The 16,408-nt window shown below is 40.6% G+C and overlaps 1 protein-coding gene across 2 annotated transcripts; it reads left to right on the top strand.

The window, feature by feature from the left end:
• The first annotated feature begins 2,161 nt into the window (after positions 1 to 2,161).
• Positions 2,162 to 16,150, top strand: STX11 (syntaxin 11). 2 transcript variants are annotated; one of them, XM_061624039.1, is made up of 3 exons: positions 2,163 to 2,305; positions 10,985 to 11,118; positions 11,834 to 16,150. In XM_061624039.1, exon 3 carries the CDS (start codon positions 11,842 to 11,844, stop codon positions 12,706 to 12,708), a length of 867 nt encoding a protein of 288 aa, XP_061480023.1. In that variant the 5' UTR covers positions 2,163 to 2,305; positions 10,985 to 11,118; positions 11,834 to 11,841; the 3' UTR covers positions 12,709 to 16,150. The 2 variants fall into 2 exon arrangements, with proteins under 2 accessions (XP_061480024.1, XP_061480023.1); XM_061624040.1 differs by lacking the exon at positions 10,985 to 11,118 and having other exon boundaries at positions 2,162 to 2,305.
• Positions 16,151 to 16,408: the final 258 nt, after the last annotated feature.

Here is a 16,408-nt window from a genome sequence, read left to right on the forward strand (position 1 = left end):
GCCATGGTGCCAATGCCAAATCTTGATCTTGATCTGATCAGGGTGGTTTATAACAGATGCTATTGGAGATTGCTGATTCATAGGGTCGCCATAAGTCGTAATCAACTTGAAGCCATATAACAACAAAGTGTTTATGAATTGTTGGCAACAGAAAACCTTGATGAATAGGAACTGTTATTTTAGGAACACAGAAAGCTGCCGTATATCAAGTCAGGCTACTTCTCTTAGGCCACTTTAGTCTTGTCCAGGGGTAGCCAGCCTAGTGCCCTCCAGATGCTGTTGAACTACAGCTCAAATCATTCCTGATCTTTCACCATACTGGCTGTGGCTGATGGCAGCTGGAGTTCAACAGCATCTGGAGGGCACCAAGTTAGCTATCTAGCCTCACTGCCAGCAGTTATCCAAGGTCTCAGGCAGAGGTTTTTCCCATCACTAGCTACTGTAAGGACAGAATATGGAGAAACTGATTGGTTCCCCATCGGAAACGGTGTGAGATGGGTGTATTTTATCACCCTATTTATTTAATCTATACGCAGAACATATCATACGGAAAGTGGGATTGGACCAAGATGAAGGAGGTGTGAAAATTGGAGGAAGAAATATAAATAATTTAAGATATGCAGACAACACCATACTATTATGAGAAACCAGTAATGATTTGAAACAAATGCTGATGAAAGTTAAAGAGGAAAGCATAAAAGCAGGACTACAGCTGAACGTCAAGAAGACTAAAGTAATGACAACAGAAGATTTATGTAACTTTAAAGTTGACAACGAGGACATTGAACTTGTCAAGGATTATCAGTACCTTAGCACAGTCATTAACCAAAATGGAGACAATAGTCAAGAAATCAGAAGAAGGCTAGGACTGGGGAGGGCAGCTGTGAGAGAACTAGACAAGGTCCTCACATGCAAAGTTGTATCACTGAACACTTAAGTCAAGATCATTCAGACCATGGTATTCCCAATCTCTAGGTATGGATGTGAAAGTTGGACAATGAAAAAAGTGGATAAGAGAAAAATGAACTCATTTGAAATATGGTGTTGGAGGAGAGCTTTGCAGATACCATGGACCATGAAAAAGACAAATAATTGGGTGATAGAACAAATTAAACCAGAACTATCACTAGAAGCTAAAATTATGAAACTGAGGTTATCATACTTTAGACACATAATGGGACGACATGATTCACTAGAAAAGACAATTATGCTGGAAGAAACAGAAGGGAGTAGAAAAAAAGGAAGGCCAAACAAGAGATGAATTGATTCCATAAAGGAAGCCACAGACCTGAATTTACAAGATCTGAACAGGGTGGTTTATAACAGATGCTATTGGAGGTCACTGATTCATAGGGTCGCCATAAGTCATAATTGACTTGAAGGCATATAACAACAAAAAGCTATCGGATCTCTTTTTAAGAATATAAGAGACCGTCTGGATCGGACCAAAGGCTCATGTAGTCCAGCATAATTTTCTCACTGTGGAAACCCACAAGCAGGACATGAGACAAGTGCAACAGCACCCTCTGTCATGTGCTCCCCAGCAACTAGTACTCAGTGGTACTGCAGATGCCAGAGATTGAACATGAGATCTTCAGCAAGCAACAACCTGTGTGCTCTACCATTTTAAAATTTTTTAAACTGTATTAAAGTTTTATTTAAAAACAAAACTTAACAAAGAAAATTACACCCTTATTTTTAAGTTCAGATGCTTTTTTCTATTTATGATTAACCACTTTTCCTTGAATAGACATGAGCCCATATTTTGTGTGCCATGTTTTCGCCGTTTCATACCAGTTTGTTTTTAAAAATATTTTAAATTCCCCCTAGTGTCAGAACCTGTGAAAGTCTTTACGGGAGATGTGCGCCTCAGTGCCGGCACAGAGATGCTAGGGCCCTTAGTCTTGCCGTGCAGATCCCTGAGGCCTCAGGGTGAAACTGACAAGCTGCGAGTTGGACACAGGCCCGGAGAGTCCTCCTCGGGGCACGCCGCGCGATCCCAGCATTGTTTCCGACTTTCTCAAGCCGTCTCGAGTTGCTTTCCACAAGACGGTCACTCATCAGCAGTACATGCCGCCGCATCGCTCATCGCTCTACCGTGATGGGGGGGGGAGAGAAAGGGCAGTGCGGCGGCCAATGGGCTCCGCGCAGGAGGAGACGAGGGCGGGGTGAGTCAGCGACGGGGGAAACTCCCACGATGGTCAAGTTGAGAAGCTCTGCCACGAGCCGCGTATTCCCGGCCCGGACTCCTTTGGGGCAGCAGCGCGACGCGAGCCCGTTTCCTCTTGTCTTCCCAGCGCGTGCGGTGAGTGCTCGGCTCCTTCTCGTTCTGGACGTGTCCGAGATCGGGCACCGGCGTTTCAAACTATCGTCTGGGGGCGGAGGGTAACAGCAGGTTTTTTCTTTTAGTGGGAAAAGATGACACCAGAAGGAAGGTGTGCCTCCTCCTCCTCTGGTCGGTCAGTGGGCTTTCTCGTTCTCTTTTACGCCCAGCCTGCATTTCTTTCGGAGATGTGAACGATGGGTGTGACCGACTCCGCGCGAAGCCTTCGCTTGGCTGAGCTGGAGGGGAAGTTTTAGCCGCTCAGCTTTGAGGAACACAGTTCCGCAGTACATGCTGAAGCCCTTTTCCCAGAGATGGAAGCTGGAAATGAGGTGTAAGGAGCAATCCTCTGCTTTAGGGGAGCTTGCTTTTATTTTCTTTGTCATTTCTTCAAGGTGGCTTACATGGGTGTCCAGATGATCCTGGATCATAGGCACTGGTTGCTCCATCATGCCTCTGCAGACTATAACCCAGGCTGCTGGTTATTTTTCTTAAAAAAAATTATTATGATCCAGTAAAAGGCTGGAATATCCCACCATTTCTTTTAGTCTTTGTATGGATTGCATTCCTGACCCGTGACACTTAATGGCAATTTTATCACTGAGTTCAGGTGGAAGAGGCTTGTGGCTATTGCTTTTTCCATCTGCGGAAAGCTTTGTGCCGTGTGCATACTAAGACTGGATACACAACATACACGTAAAGCTCAATCAAAGTACATGACTTCCCCCACAGAATTGTGGATAGAACTATAGTTTGTTAAGGGCGCTGGGAACTGTAGCTCTGTGAGGAGCAAACTACATTTTCCAGGATTCTTTGGAGGAAGCAATGTACTGTACTTTAAAAGTGCTTTGAATGTATGGTGTGTACTGAGTGCATAAGATTGCATCCTTCCTTTTGTTATTGCTACAATCTCTCCACCTTGAACTGGGGGGGTAGTCCTGAGGAAACCTTCTGAGGGTTAGGTGTTGCCAAAGATGCTTCTACAGACTCCCCCTGAGTTCAATGTGGACAGATTATAGTGTAATTGTATGTGCACTTACTTGGAAGTATGTCATAAGTTAAGGTGAGCTGAGGAAAATGGTATGGAATTCTAGCAGAATGTTTTATTCCACCTGCATTGAGGTAATAGTCTGAGAGCACCCAAGCTTTTAGGATTGTTGAAGTAAATAGAAACTTGGTTGGGAAACCCATGTAAGCTTTATAATCATCATCATCCATCCTCCTCTTCTTGTTATTAATGACATTTGTGTGCCCAATAATATAAATTTATTTGGTCGACTTACAACAAATCTGTATTAAAACAATTTAGGGGCCACCAAGGAAGAACCTGTGTAAGAATGCATGTGTAAGTCTGGGGTCATCAATGTGGTGTCCGCCTGTCACTTTCATCAAGAGGTGGCAAGGATGGTTACCTTCCCCCAACCTGAAAAATACATAGAGCTGGAGGAGGAAGTTAGAAGGGTGACATTCTTTCCTACTTCATCTTTCAGCTCTATGTGCTTTTCAAGGCTGCTGAACAGAAAGAAAAGCCACCAAGAGAGTAGGAGAGAAAGGGAAGTGATCTGGCAGACTTTGGGAAGGGGAGAGGCAGGAGGCAACAGTGGTATGCAACAGGACTGGAAGGGGAGAGAGAGAGAATGAAGTGCCTAAGAGGGGAGGGGGAGAATGGAGTGCTGAGAAGGGGGTAGACAGAAAGTTGGAGCGAGTAAATTGGATTCTCTTGAAATTTAATGTTTTTTCCATATATCCCCCCCAACCACCATCAGATTACAGATCACATGTTGGAGGCAGTATACTTCTGAATGGAAACCCCAGTAGGGGAGAGGGCTGTTGCAGTGTGTTGGCCACTGTGAGAACAGGATGCTGGACTAGATGGGCCACTGGCCTGATCCAACAGGCTTTTCTTATATTCTTACATCTCCATTCAATGACTGAACTGTGAAAATCATGGATTGGATCTGAAGCACAGATCCTTATGAATCCTCTTAATTTTGAAAAGGGAGCCCCTCAGAATCAGCATCAAACCATAGGCCACTTTTATATTCACAGATGTGTTCTGTGATTTGTTTGTGGTTTTGCTATCATCCTATGTAAAAATCAAAGAGACACATGAGGAGTTCTGCCTTGGTTCAATGTTTTTGTGGTGTTTGCAAAGCACTGGTTCTATGACTTTTACTGTGCAATTTACCAATATGAGCTTTAATTTGACAGTGATTTTTTTGAGAATGATGTACATTCAAGAGGATCTGTTTCAATTCTGAATCAGACTTTTGGACAGACTCCATGAAAAAGCAAAGAATGTGTGTGCGCGCTGTCTCACTGGGAGGTGGGGGGAGGGTGACACAGGGAAGGGGGAAGAGAAGCAGCTAGGGGTGGTGGTGAGGTGACCAAAGCATTCTCTCAAAATTCCAAAACATGCCCATCTGTTCAAAAAGATAGGCAATCTCTTATTAGAAAACACTAGTTCATCATTTCTTTAAAGCAGTAGGGGAGTCCAAAACAAACAAACAAACAAAGATAATCCACTTTTAACACTGGGTTCTAACTACACTGAATTGGATGTAGGGATGAAAGTCTAAAGTATGTATGGCAGCATGATGGTATTATTTTACTTCACCTGCCCTTTTATGCAGGGGGAAATTGATATAATTAAGACATTATATTTAAGGAGTATTTTAGGGAATTTTATTGCCTATTCCCAAATGTTTTTCTTTTTCTTGCTTTTCCACTTCACTTTATTCTCCAAGGGCCCACATGGCTTAACAGAATGTTTATCTTTTAAACTAAGATCAATTTTGAACTGGAATGTGACAAACACTGATGTTGCATTTTGAACATATATCCACTTTCACTTTAAACCTGTAAATTCTATACCTTAGAGTTTTGTCTATTTTTAGTGAGCAGTCAACTTTTTAAAGTACAGTATTATCAAGTTCAAGAGTTGGGAAGCTCCAAAGCTCAGCGTTTTCTTAAACTGTGAGATATGGCCTCAGGGGGATCACTGAAAGAAAGGACTGGGTGATGATGAGTGCTGAAGACTGGTTATTCCAGGGCAGAAATTGTGGCACGGGATATGCAGGAATTGTGGGAAGGGCTGGATCTCTCAGGAATCAGAGGCACAAGAGAAATCTAGAAACTTATGACATGGGGCATATAGAAACTAACCTAGTATGTCTGGTAAGGCAGGTAGGCTGAGAGGTGGTCAAAATCGAGTAAGTTTGCATGGGGAAGATTCTGTCAATACATATTTATAAACCAGAATTTCAATGTTGATGACATAAGCAATTTTGGGAATCCAGAAAACAACTTAGTGGAAGGGAAATTATGGGTTTGATCCAAATTAAGTTAGGTAAACTTTGCTCCATTAAAATCAATATGAAAAGTTAGCTGTGCCTGAGTTAAGTCCCATTCATTTCAACTAACATACACTATATCCAACCCAGCGTCACAAGTGTTAGTTTACTAACACACAGTGTATGTCAGTTGTAATTAATGGGACTTAACTCAGCCATACCATGGCTAACTTTTCATTTTGATTTCAGTGAAGCAAAGTTTGAGTAACTTCTTTCTGTAATCTTCTAAGCTTGAGTAACTGGTTTCCTGTGAGCTGTGAAAGAGTAAGACCTGTTGCTCAGACCTGTAGTTTACATGGCTACTGCATTACAGCTGCGCTCTTATTTTTTAAAACAAACCTTTCCTTCAGAAGCAAAGTATTATTTAGTGAAATAAATCTCCTCTTTAGTCCTACATTAGTTGTGTTCCTGAGTATGCTGTAGTACTAGTCTTCATGCACAAGCAAAAAAGAAAAAAAAGTGAAAGTAAAGGTAAAAGGTAAAAAATGAGGAAAAGTAAAACACTGCAGTTAGGGCTATTGTTGCAGTTATGGGCCAAACCAGTGCTCATCTCTGACACTTGAGAGGTTGATCTTCCCTGACAGGAACCCCACAGAGTGGGATACCATGTGCCTGTGAGCAGAGCATATAGAAACACTTCATACCCTGGGCCTCTATGAAAGACACAATGTCCCTGACAATGTACTCATGACAAGGATGGGTGTTTTGTTAGTCTTAAATAAGATTAGGTTCTACAAGATCCTTATTACAAAATTAACTGATGACTTTTCTTCTGACCAACCTGAATACAGCTTTGCGGCTTAAAGGCCATTTTGTAACTGCAGCCATGTACTTCCATTGTGCGGAGCTTGGAAAAGTTACTTTTTTAAACTACAACTCCCATCAGCCCCTGCCAGCATGGCCACTGGATTGGGCTGGTGGGAGTTGTAGTTCAAAAAAATAACTTTTCCAAGCTCTGAGGTAAGGTAACTGAAAACTTAACTGCGATGCCCTGTCTTTGCTAGGAATTTAAACATCCATTTATTCTTCCTCAGATTATATTTTGAACTGACATATTCTGTCAGCTGGGAAGAAGTCCTAAGAGGGTAAACATTGCTCTTTTAATAGAGAGAAATGCAATGTGAAAGGAGCAGTTGTGGCCAGTGTGGTGGGACAGAGCCATAGAGACAACCTTCAGCTCTGGTGTCACTGCAGCTTACCTGGCCAGCATTGGGGTAGGTGTGGCAGGGTGACAGCAAAGCCAATCACCAGACCCCAGCAGAGCCAGTCCAGTGCTCCCACACAGCCCCAACCTTGTTGCCATCCTGCCCCATCTCAGTGGCATCCAGCTATGCTGCACCACTAGAGGTGTCAGGAGAGTGGCTGTGCCTCCCTACACTGACCACTACTGGAAAGGATCCATAACTTTTTAACATGCATTTGCAGTATAGCATTTTAAAAGTTCTCTATACCTTGATTATGGCAGATGTAACTGAAAAATACTGTGGTTTGGTAAGCCAAAGGTTTGTTCTTGACTACAGCTCATGGTTAGTGAGGAGAGAGCTTGACCATGAGCTTGGGTTCAGATGACATGCTGTGACAAACTTTGGCTTAACTAGATGTGGTGGGGGAGTAAAAAAGACCAGGGGGGCAAAAACTGGCTGCAAGTTCCTCTCCAGAAGCTTGCATGTTTGCACGGTGCTGGGAAGTCATAATTTGGCTTACCATGATGTGTGATCCAGGACAGTATCTTACTGCCACTATATTTCAGATGGCAGGTTGGTACACAGTCCTCCACAGACCTTTGCCGTAGCGCTATTGTATAACAGTTACAGTGATTTATGATTTCTTGTATACCAGTTCAGGATTTTTCAAGAATGTTTTGTGAATTTGGAAATATGCCAATTAAGCCAATGTGCTTGAGGTTCTTGTAGTTTAAAGCTGCAGTGCTACTAATTTTATATTAAAGCATCTCTTAGACTGCAATCCTATACCAGCTTTCCTGAGTGGTTTACCTCTGGGCAATCCTGAATAGGATGTTGCTGTTTACAGTTTAAAAGAATCAGTTGCAGTGACCATATTTCCTCCTTGAAAAAAATATCCATTTAAAAGTAATCTAGTCTAATATCTGTGGAATTTGCCGACAAATTTCACATGGATTCAACATTTCTAGGACAAAGTCTGTTGAGTGTATTATCTTTGGAGGACAATGTTAGGTCAGAATGACCCCTTTGGCTTCAATCAACTGGAATGGCATCGTCTTAAATTCCTGTATACCTTGCTTTTTATAATTGGTCACATTTGCATTTAAGTGTCTTTTATGTGTTTGCCTGAATATGCACAGATATACATCATGGAAAATGTGCAGTCTAAACAAGGAAGCAAGAATCTGAGATACTCTGGGAATTTGTGGTTGGTAATTAAAGAAACCTTGTGTTACTACTCACGTAATAACTTATTTCATAATACAATGCACACATGACTGTTATAATCATGAGGTTACAGTCACTTGATTGCATGTGCCTTGTAGGGATAATGTGGTGAGTAGTTAGATAATATAGTTATACCACTTTGAATGTATGATACAGTGTCCATGCTTAGTAATCTTACCTGCATACTTGGCTGTTATGAGTCAACTAGTCATTAAGGAAATTTATAATATGTGTCCTATGACTTCCATTACACTAGTATGTGTGTTTAAGGGTTACTGAAAGCTATTTTGGCACTAATTTCCCCAAATAGTAAAGCACAATACCTGTATTTTCACTTGTTGTTCATTACATATAAGCATCTGTGTTTTGTTTGTACCATCTTCTCTTAATTCTTTTGATTACTCTGATGTGTTGGATATTTTCTGAGTCATGAACATAATTTTACCCTATTATCCAACACACCAAGATGGGGTCAAACTAGAAGTGACCTGGAAGATCTAAGGAACAGAATCTCCTTATAATTATCTTAACAAGAAGAGATTCAGATTGGGACTCCTGCTCAGTTTCCTCAGTTTAATTCCCTATCCAACTGATATACACCTTGAAAAACATACAGATTTAATGCCAAAGAAAAGCGGGGGGGGGTTCAATTAGGGAAGTGAAGTAGGGAAGAGTTAAACCCCACTTCCAAGTGGAAGTTCTGTAGCTCCCCAGACTGATAATGATTTATTTATTTATTTCATTAAACTTATAGACTGCTCCATAGCCGAAGCTCTCTGGGCGGTTCACAAGAACAAGAAAACATCAAAAATACGATAAACATGTAACAATATAAAACACATTAAAAATTTAAAATGTTAAAAAGATTAAAACAATGTCAGCATATACTAAACATATTAAAATGCCTGGGCAAAGAGGAAAGTTTTAACCTGGCGCCGAAAAGATAGTAACATTGACGCCAGGCGTATTTCCTCTGGGAGGTCGTTCCACAGTTCGGGGGCCACCACAGAAAAAGCCCTTTTCCGCGTTGCCACCCTCCGAGCTTCCCTATACGTAGGAACTCGGAGGAGGGTCTTTGATGATGAGCGTAGTGTACGGGCAGGTTCATATTGGGGAAGGCGTTCCAACAGTTATTGTGGTCCTGTGCTGTGTAGGGCTTTGTAGGTTAAAACCAGCACTTTGAACTTTGATTGTCCATACAAGCACTAGGAGTCCTAGAAAAAGGCAGGCTAATATGGATTCTGTGTTAACCCTGAAGGGACACATAGAGAGAACTAGTCAAACAGGACTCCCAGTATTTGAACAGTTAGTCCCTTGATTCCAAAGGCAGCAGTTACTAATTGCATGTGAGTCGTGTCTGACTAGTCCTGGTGTCATCAGAGCAAGGCATCCTAAATATTCAAACGTCAATAAAAACAAAGCTCAGGCTGTCCTGAGACATTTTTGTGCATCTTATGGTGAACTTATATATTTTTACGCAAAGCAAAGAGAACTAAAAAAGAGATCTATGACTTGAGTTGGGTTGCAGGAAAGTGTTTCCTGGGGGAGAAGGTGCTTGTTTCAGCAGCACATATACTAAAACTGGGGAAGAAGTAGCAGGATGGTGGGTTGTGGCATAGGTTGGATGGAATATAGGAGGCTTCTTGAGTAGCATAGAAACTGTAGAGAGAGCATAAAGGGCTGGGTGAGGGCAGGAGTTTGAGGTTGGATGGTGAGAGCTGAAATAACCATCTGCAGAGTACCCTACTACTTGAAATGGTTTTGACTTTGTGTGGCTTAGGAGAATAATTCAACCTGTCTAAGGATTTACGTGGGGCATGGAAAAAAAATCAAGGGAGAGAAAGGGAAGAGTGTGGAGAAAGCATAGAAGAAATATTGAATGAAATTATCATGCTAGAGGTCAAAGTTGATGGTGTGATACTGCATTTCAGCCAATCTCTGTCTCTGCTTTGTCACAAATTATAACATTGCTATCTCCCCCCAGCAGATGACATACTTATGGTTAGTTCCTAAATACTGTGGATATTTCAACTGCTCACTCCTAGGTCTGGTGTAATGTGCATATTTGCTGCTAGCTAATCTGATATGTATTTAAACCACGCTTAGAGTGAAATACCTTCTTCGTTTTATGTACTGGTGATGCAATTTGGTTTGCTTACAAAATGATTACAGTATTTCATTCCTTAGCAGGATTAACTTTATGATACAATAGGTCCTCGGTACCCCGTGTTAACCAATCTGGAATCTTCCTTCTGGGAAACAGATATTTTTAACCACACTTTAACTGCTCTGCTCTAGAATTGCATATTTGATGGTCAATTGACAGGTCAAATATTGGTCAAGTAATTTTCAATGCATCTACTTTTTTAGCACTGAACATTTCTACTCTTTGCCATTTATGCTGGAACACCAGAGCCAGCCTCTAATCAGCAAACATAGTTTAAAAATGCATTTTCTCAAACACAGAAAGCAAAGTAATAGCAACTTAAAAAGAAGTTGTGTTTTTAAAGGCAGTTATGCTAAGTAGGCAGTTGATCAATTCCTGGACCTGAAGCAGCATCATGTTTTCATGGAATATTTGCCTGTGGTCACATAGTGATTGATTGACAATATCTGACTCATCAGTTTGCCAGTATGCTTTATAAACACACCTTATCTTACTGAAGTAGGGCTTCAAGTCACAGCGGTAGAGATGTGAGGTTAGATTCAAGGGCTTATTCTAAGCATTAGAAAAGCTGCAATCCAATATATATCTATTCAGAAGTAAGCTTCACTGGGTTCAATGGGACTTACTCCCAAGTAAGTGTGTATTGGATTGCAGCCTAAGGCTGGATCCAACCAGCTGCTGTTTGACTGTAATATCAAACCCTGACCACATGGTAACATTTTTCTTTCAGGTGCTACTCAGCTGGCATGAAAACCAGTGTGGTGCAGTGAGCAGATTGTCGCACTTAGACAAATGAGAATCTGGCTTCATATCCCTGCTCAGCTATTAAGCTCACGGATGATCCAGGGCATCCTACTTTGCAAGGTTGTTATGATGATAACATTTGGTTGGGTGACCATATATATTTGGAGGGATAAAAATGTGATGAATAAATAAAGTAATCAATTCATCAGGCCTTGGAGAGCAGCCAAAGGATATTAACCTAGACTATTTATATTGGAGTAGACTAATTAATATAATTTAAAAAATGATTAATCTGCAGTATGCAACTTTAAATACTAGCCTTAAAAATGTTCATATCTGTGTCATTTAATTTTGGAAAGAAGAGCAGCTGTTAAAGGCTAAATTTATTGATCTAAACACAGGAAAAAAGACCTCCTGTAGAATCTAAGAACAACTGTGATACCATTAAGAATTTTCAAAATTTCTCTTTTGAACTGCAGTCACACTGGAAATGTTACTTGTGAATTTACAAACTTCATGTCTCATTTAAATCAATGGATGGAATGCCTCCAAGTCTAAATACTAATCAAGACTTTAGTTTGTGCTTCTGTTTAAATAGTGATCTACATTTTCATGACAGATTATGATTATAATGTTTCCCTTCCTGATCCTACAGTAGAATATAGACAAGTATACTGGATTATATTCAGGTTTACAGCACTCATAATGTGTCGGAAAGGTATCCTATTTTGTAATGTTCAGTAAAGATATTTGTGTTGTGCAAAGCTATTTAGAGCATGTAAGAGAAACTTGCTATTTTCACTGATTTGTCTTTTTTTATTATTTCTTTTCCTAGAGGCAAAAATGAGAGACCGACTCTTTGAGCTTTATGAGCTATCAAGACTTTATAGCCAACATACTCCTAATGCTGAGGATGACTGGAGCTTACCTCATGAATCTCTTCTGTTTGAAACAGATTATGCCTTGGCAAGTCTTTACAAAGACATTCAGGGAATCCGTATGAACAATCACCACCTACAAGAGGACATTCGACGCCTGGGCAAGCAAAATACTCGTTTCCTTACATCTTTTCGCCGCTTCAGTAGCATAAAACGTGACGCAAACACAATTGCAAAAGACATCAAAGCCCGTGGAGAAGAGATCCACAGGAAACTTCAGGCTTTGAGAGACTTCAGTGAAGATGCAGAAACAAAATATGGCCCAAACACAATCATATCCCGTGTATCAAAGGACCACTATGTTGATCTCATGCATTCTTTTCAGGAAGCCATGTTTCAGTACAATGAGACAGAGATGAACCAGCGTGAAAACTGCAAGGTTAGGATCCAACGACAGCTAGAGATCATGGGCAAGGATGTGTCTGGGAACCAGATAGAGGACATGATGGAACAAGGCAGGTGGGACGTTTTCTCTGAGAACCTTCTGTCTGATACAAAGGGAGCTCGTTCAGCCTTGAATGAGATAGAGACGCGGCACAAAGAGCTGATGAAGTTGGAATCCCGAATCAGGGAAGTCCATGAACTCTTCTTGCAGGTAGCTCTATTGGTAGAAGAGCAGGCTGACACCTTTAATATTATCGAACTCAACGTGCAAAATGTTGAAGACTATGTTGGAGAAGCTAAAGGTCAAGTAAGAAGAGCTCTTGAATATCGGAGGAAACATCCTTGTCGAACAATCCTCTGCTGCTGCTTACGATGCTGCAGAGGCTGACTATCCTCATCAAATCTCTAGATCAGTGTTATGGGGCACATTCAGATTATAATACACTTACAGTTTGTGTTCAGTTTGAGAAAGATTACAACAGTGTCCTTTCTTATTTTCATTAATGACTTAGGTACATGTATTTCAACATGCATTTAAAGCCAAAGGTTATTAGCAAGTTGTGGTGTATTCCATAATAACAGAAGGCAAAATTAACCTTGTCTGCCACATTGTTGCCAAAATGATTTCTAGACTAGAATATATACAAAGCCAAGGAAATATTAGTCAGGTGGATAATCAATTGTTCCTAAATGAGCACTTTTAGTGCAATTTAAAAAAAACCATCCTGGATTTTAAAGTAGTCAGTGCTGTGGACAGTTATTCTTTCCTGGACAAAAAAAGGGAAGAAATTACTGGTGTGAATCTCAGCAATGCTGTCTAGAAAACCAGCATGCACATATGATTTGAGAGTTTTGATACAAGATTTGTTGTAATTGTACATAGGAGATACTTATTTTTTTAACATTCTGATGTTTCTGTATATTAAGTAAAATAAATGTAGAAGTTTTAAATATATTTTGGTTACTGTACAAAGAAAAATGTTGAATTGCTCTCTGTCCAGTATTTTTTATCCGTCATGAGGGCACTTGTGGATGCAGAGAAGCATGAAAGTAGCCAGAGCTGGCCTAACATTTTGCTACCTCAAGTGGAGCAACAAATGGTGTGTCCTCCCCTAAGTCAAAGTGCAGAGTAACCAAGGCTGGTGGTTGTTTTGACACCTGAGACAGAAAATCCTACAAGCGTCTGTCCTCTCCTTGGCAGTGAAAAATTATTATTAACAACAAATTAAAAAAACAAATAATTTGCTCCCTTTTTATGACACCTGAAATCAGCTGCCTATGGAAGCCACCTCACTCTGCCTAATGATAATAGCTACATTTGCCAGAGGATATGAGAATGAACAGGACACAGTCTGAGAAAATGGAGGTGCTTCCAGACAAGAGTTTACTGTGGAATCCATTGCTGCTCATGCACAGACGTTTTTTGCATCGTCCACATGGCATTGTAATCATCAAAATGCCAGCATGTAGGTTTTTTTTCATTTAGTCCAGATTTACCTATTCCATGGAAAATCCAATAAGTAAAAATGACCTGTTATGCAGCTGTCGTCGCTGCTGGTGGGGAAACTCCTTATCACTTTTTGGCGGTGGTGGTGAGCAGTTTGCCATATGTATGGTGATATTTCAGTGTATGGTTTCTGTTGCCAAACCCCTACTTCTACTTGTTCCTCACCTGAGCATGACATAGTAATTTTGTTTCTGGCAGGCCCCAAAACAGGAGTGTGCCTATTTCTACCAACTGCTGCCCACAGAAGGTGTGTTTGAATTTCAGTAACCTGGTTTAGAATATGTGTTGGAGATCATTCTTCAGACTGTAATCACAGTACATACACTGGAATTTTTAAAAAAAGAGTGATAAAGAGGTCATACTTAAGATTTCTTTATCACTCTCGTGCAAGCCTTATCCCAATCTGCATCTGTGCTGGAATTGCTTTTAAAAATGTTTTTAAAGGTTTTTTTTAAAGATGTTTTTAAGATGTTTTATTTTAATGTTTTTAAAGGTGTTTTGTTTTAATGTGTTTTAAAGTATTTTGTTTTTAAGATATTTTAGAGTGCTTTTAGTGTTTTTGCTTGTCGCCCTGGGCTCCTTCTGGGAAGAAGGGCAGGAAATACATACATACATACCTTAGTCAGGTAAATATCAGTCTTACACAAGACCTCAGTATTTTTTTAAAAAGAAATCAAATGGTGATGAGCATTCCTCCCTGTCTCCTCCCGAAAACATGTATCCATTTTGCCCATTGTGAAACTTGATAACTAATAGCACGATCCAAACCCAAGTTCCACTGAGATGAGTGAGTTTGGATTAGGCAAATTTGAGCTGTGCTGCTGTAACTCCCTCATCTCAGCTCAGCCAGGGATACACCAGTGTAACTCCCTCAGCCTGAATGAGCCAGGGCTATGCTGGCTCAGCCAGTGGAACTTAAGCCAGCGTAAATCCCCAAAAGGAGCATGAGGGTGGATGGGTAAAGAGAGACTTTCACCTATTCCAAACCTCTTTCAGCTCAGTCACTTGACTTGGCAACCCGGTGGAACTTAGTCTGGCAAAAAGGGTGGTGTAAGTCAGTCTCTGTTTTAAAAGCTGGTTGCCCCTCTGCCAGACTCAGTTCAGCTCAGGCAGCAGTTGCCCTGCTCCTGAACTGAGCTTGGAACAGGGTAATTTATCCCAGCTGAATTTCAGCTGGAGTAAATTCAGTTGGCTTCCTGTACTTAGGATTGCTCTACCTGGCTAGTAATGCCTGCTGTTGCCCTCTTGCACACTTCCTGGAATTTTTTTCCAGTGCACATGTACAGAAATACTTCTGCCTGAGCCCTGAACAGAAAAAGACAGCAGAGGAGGAGTGGTTGAAGGGAAGGATAAAACAACAGCAACAGCCTGGATATATCCCATCAAGCTCTGCTCATTGGTTGGGAGGGCAAGAGGCAGAGTAGCACTAAATGTAATGACAAAAAAGGGAGTCTATGGACATATGTGTGCCAGTCATCCACAAAGAGATCTGAATGACCCATTTGTGAGATAACATTCCCATCTGGAAGCATCCTGGGTTAGAGAAGTCACTGTTGCCAATTAAAGTGTGCAATGCTACAGCTGTGCAGCTGACAGCAGCCTAGGAATCTCATAGTAAGAAGAGGATGCGGAAGGTCAAACACCATGAAGCATCATCTATGGCTTCATCTAGAGGGCAAAAAACGCTGCCACTCGGAGGTCAAAGTGAACAAAAGTGGTAGTTAAAAAGTAAAGGTTTGGAGAGAGCTAAGAAGAACCAGAGATCCCATTTGGAGCCTGGGAGAAGGTTGGCAAGAGGCAGAGCTTGGAAAAGTTACTTTTTTGAACTACAACGCCCATCAGCCCAATCCAGTGGCCATGCTGGCTGGGGCTGATGGGAGTTGTAGTTCAAAAAAGTAACTTTTCCAAGCTCTGGCAAGAGGCATAGGAGGATTATGGCCCCAAATGTCCCCTGGAATGTGGATGTATAGCGAATGCTCTTTCCTATATGTACATATGTTTATGTACACAATATGTTTATGTTTATATATATGTTTATGTACATAATATCAAGGAGAGAAATAGACCTCCAAATTCATTTCAACCATGCACACATTTTTGCTTGATTTTGAAGGTGCTCAAATGGAAAAACTTGGAGTGATGATCTGTGTAATATCAACTTCCAAAAAGAATCACAGAATTAACTTGCTACTTTTGAAGACACGTGTATGTTCGATTGGTGCTTTAGATGAACAATTTTGATTTTAGAAACAATGTAAAGCCAGTTGCAATATTTTATAATTTTCTGCTAATTTGTTTTCTAATAAAATATTTTTCCAAGAAAGATGGCTTTTATATTCTTTGAAATGTTTGTTTTTATTTTTAATAAAAATTAATACTGTACTTACATTAATGATAATCTAAGAGCACAATTTTTCTCCTGCCCCAACACTGAAACCATTTTCAAAATATTTTTTGTTGCTTGAATGTTTATTTACTATTTTTTATTTAATGAAATTTGCATCCTGCTTGATTGTAGAAAACCTGTAAGTGGTTTACAAAAACATTAAAATTATCAGTAAAACAGTGTTAAATGTTGGCT

The sequence above is a fragment of the Rhineura floridana genome, chromosome 4 (genome assembly GCF_030035675.1).
Source record: "Rhineura floridana isolate rRhiFlo1 chromosome 4, rRhiFlo1.hap2, whole genome shotgun sequence".
Classification (NCBI taxonomy): domain Eukaryota; kingdom Metazoa; phylum Chordata; class Lepidosauria; order Squamata; family Rhineuridae; genus Rhineura; species Rhineura floridana.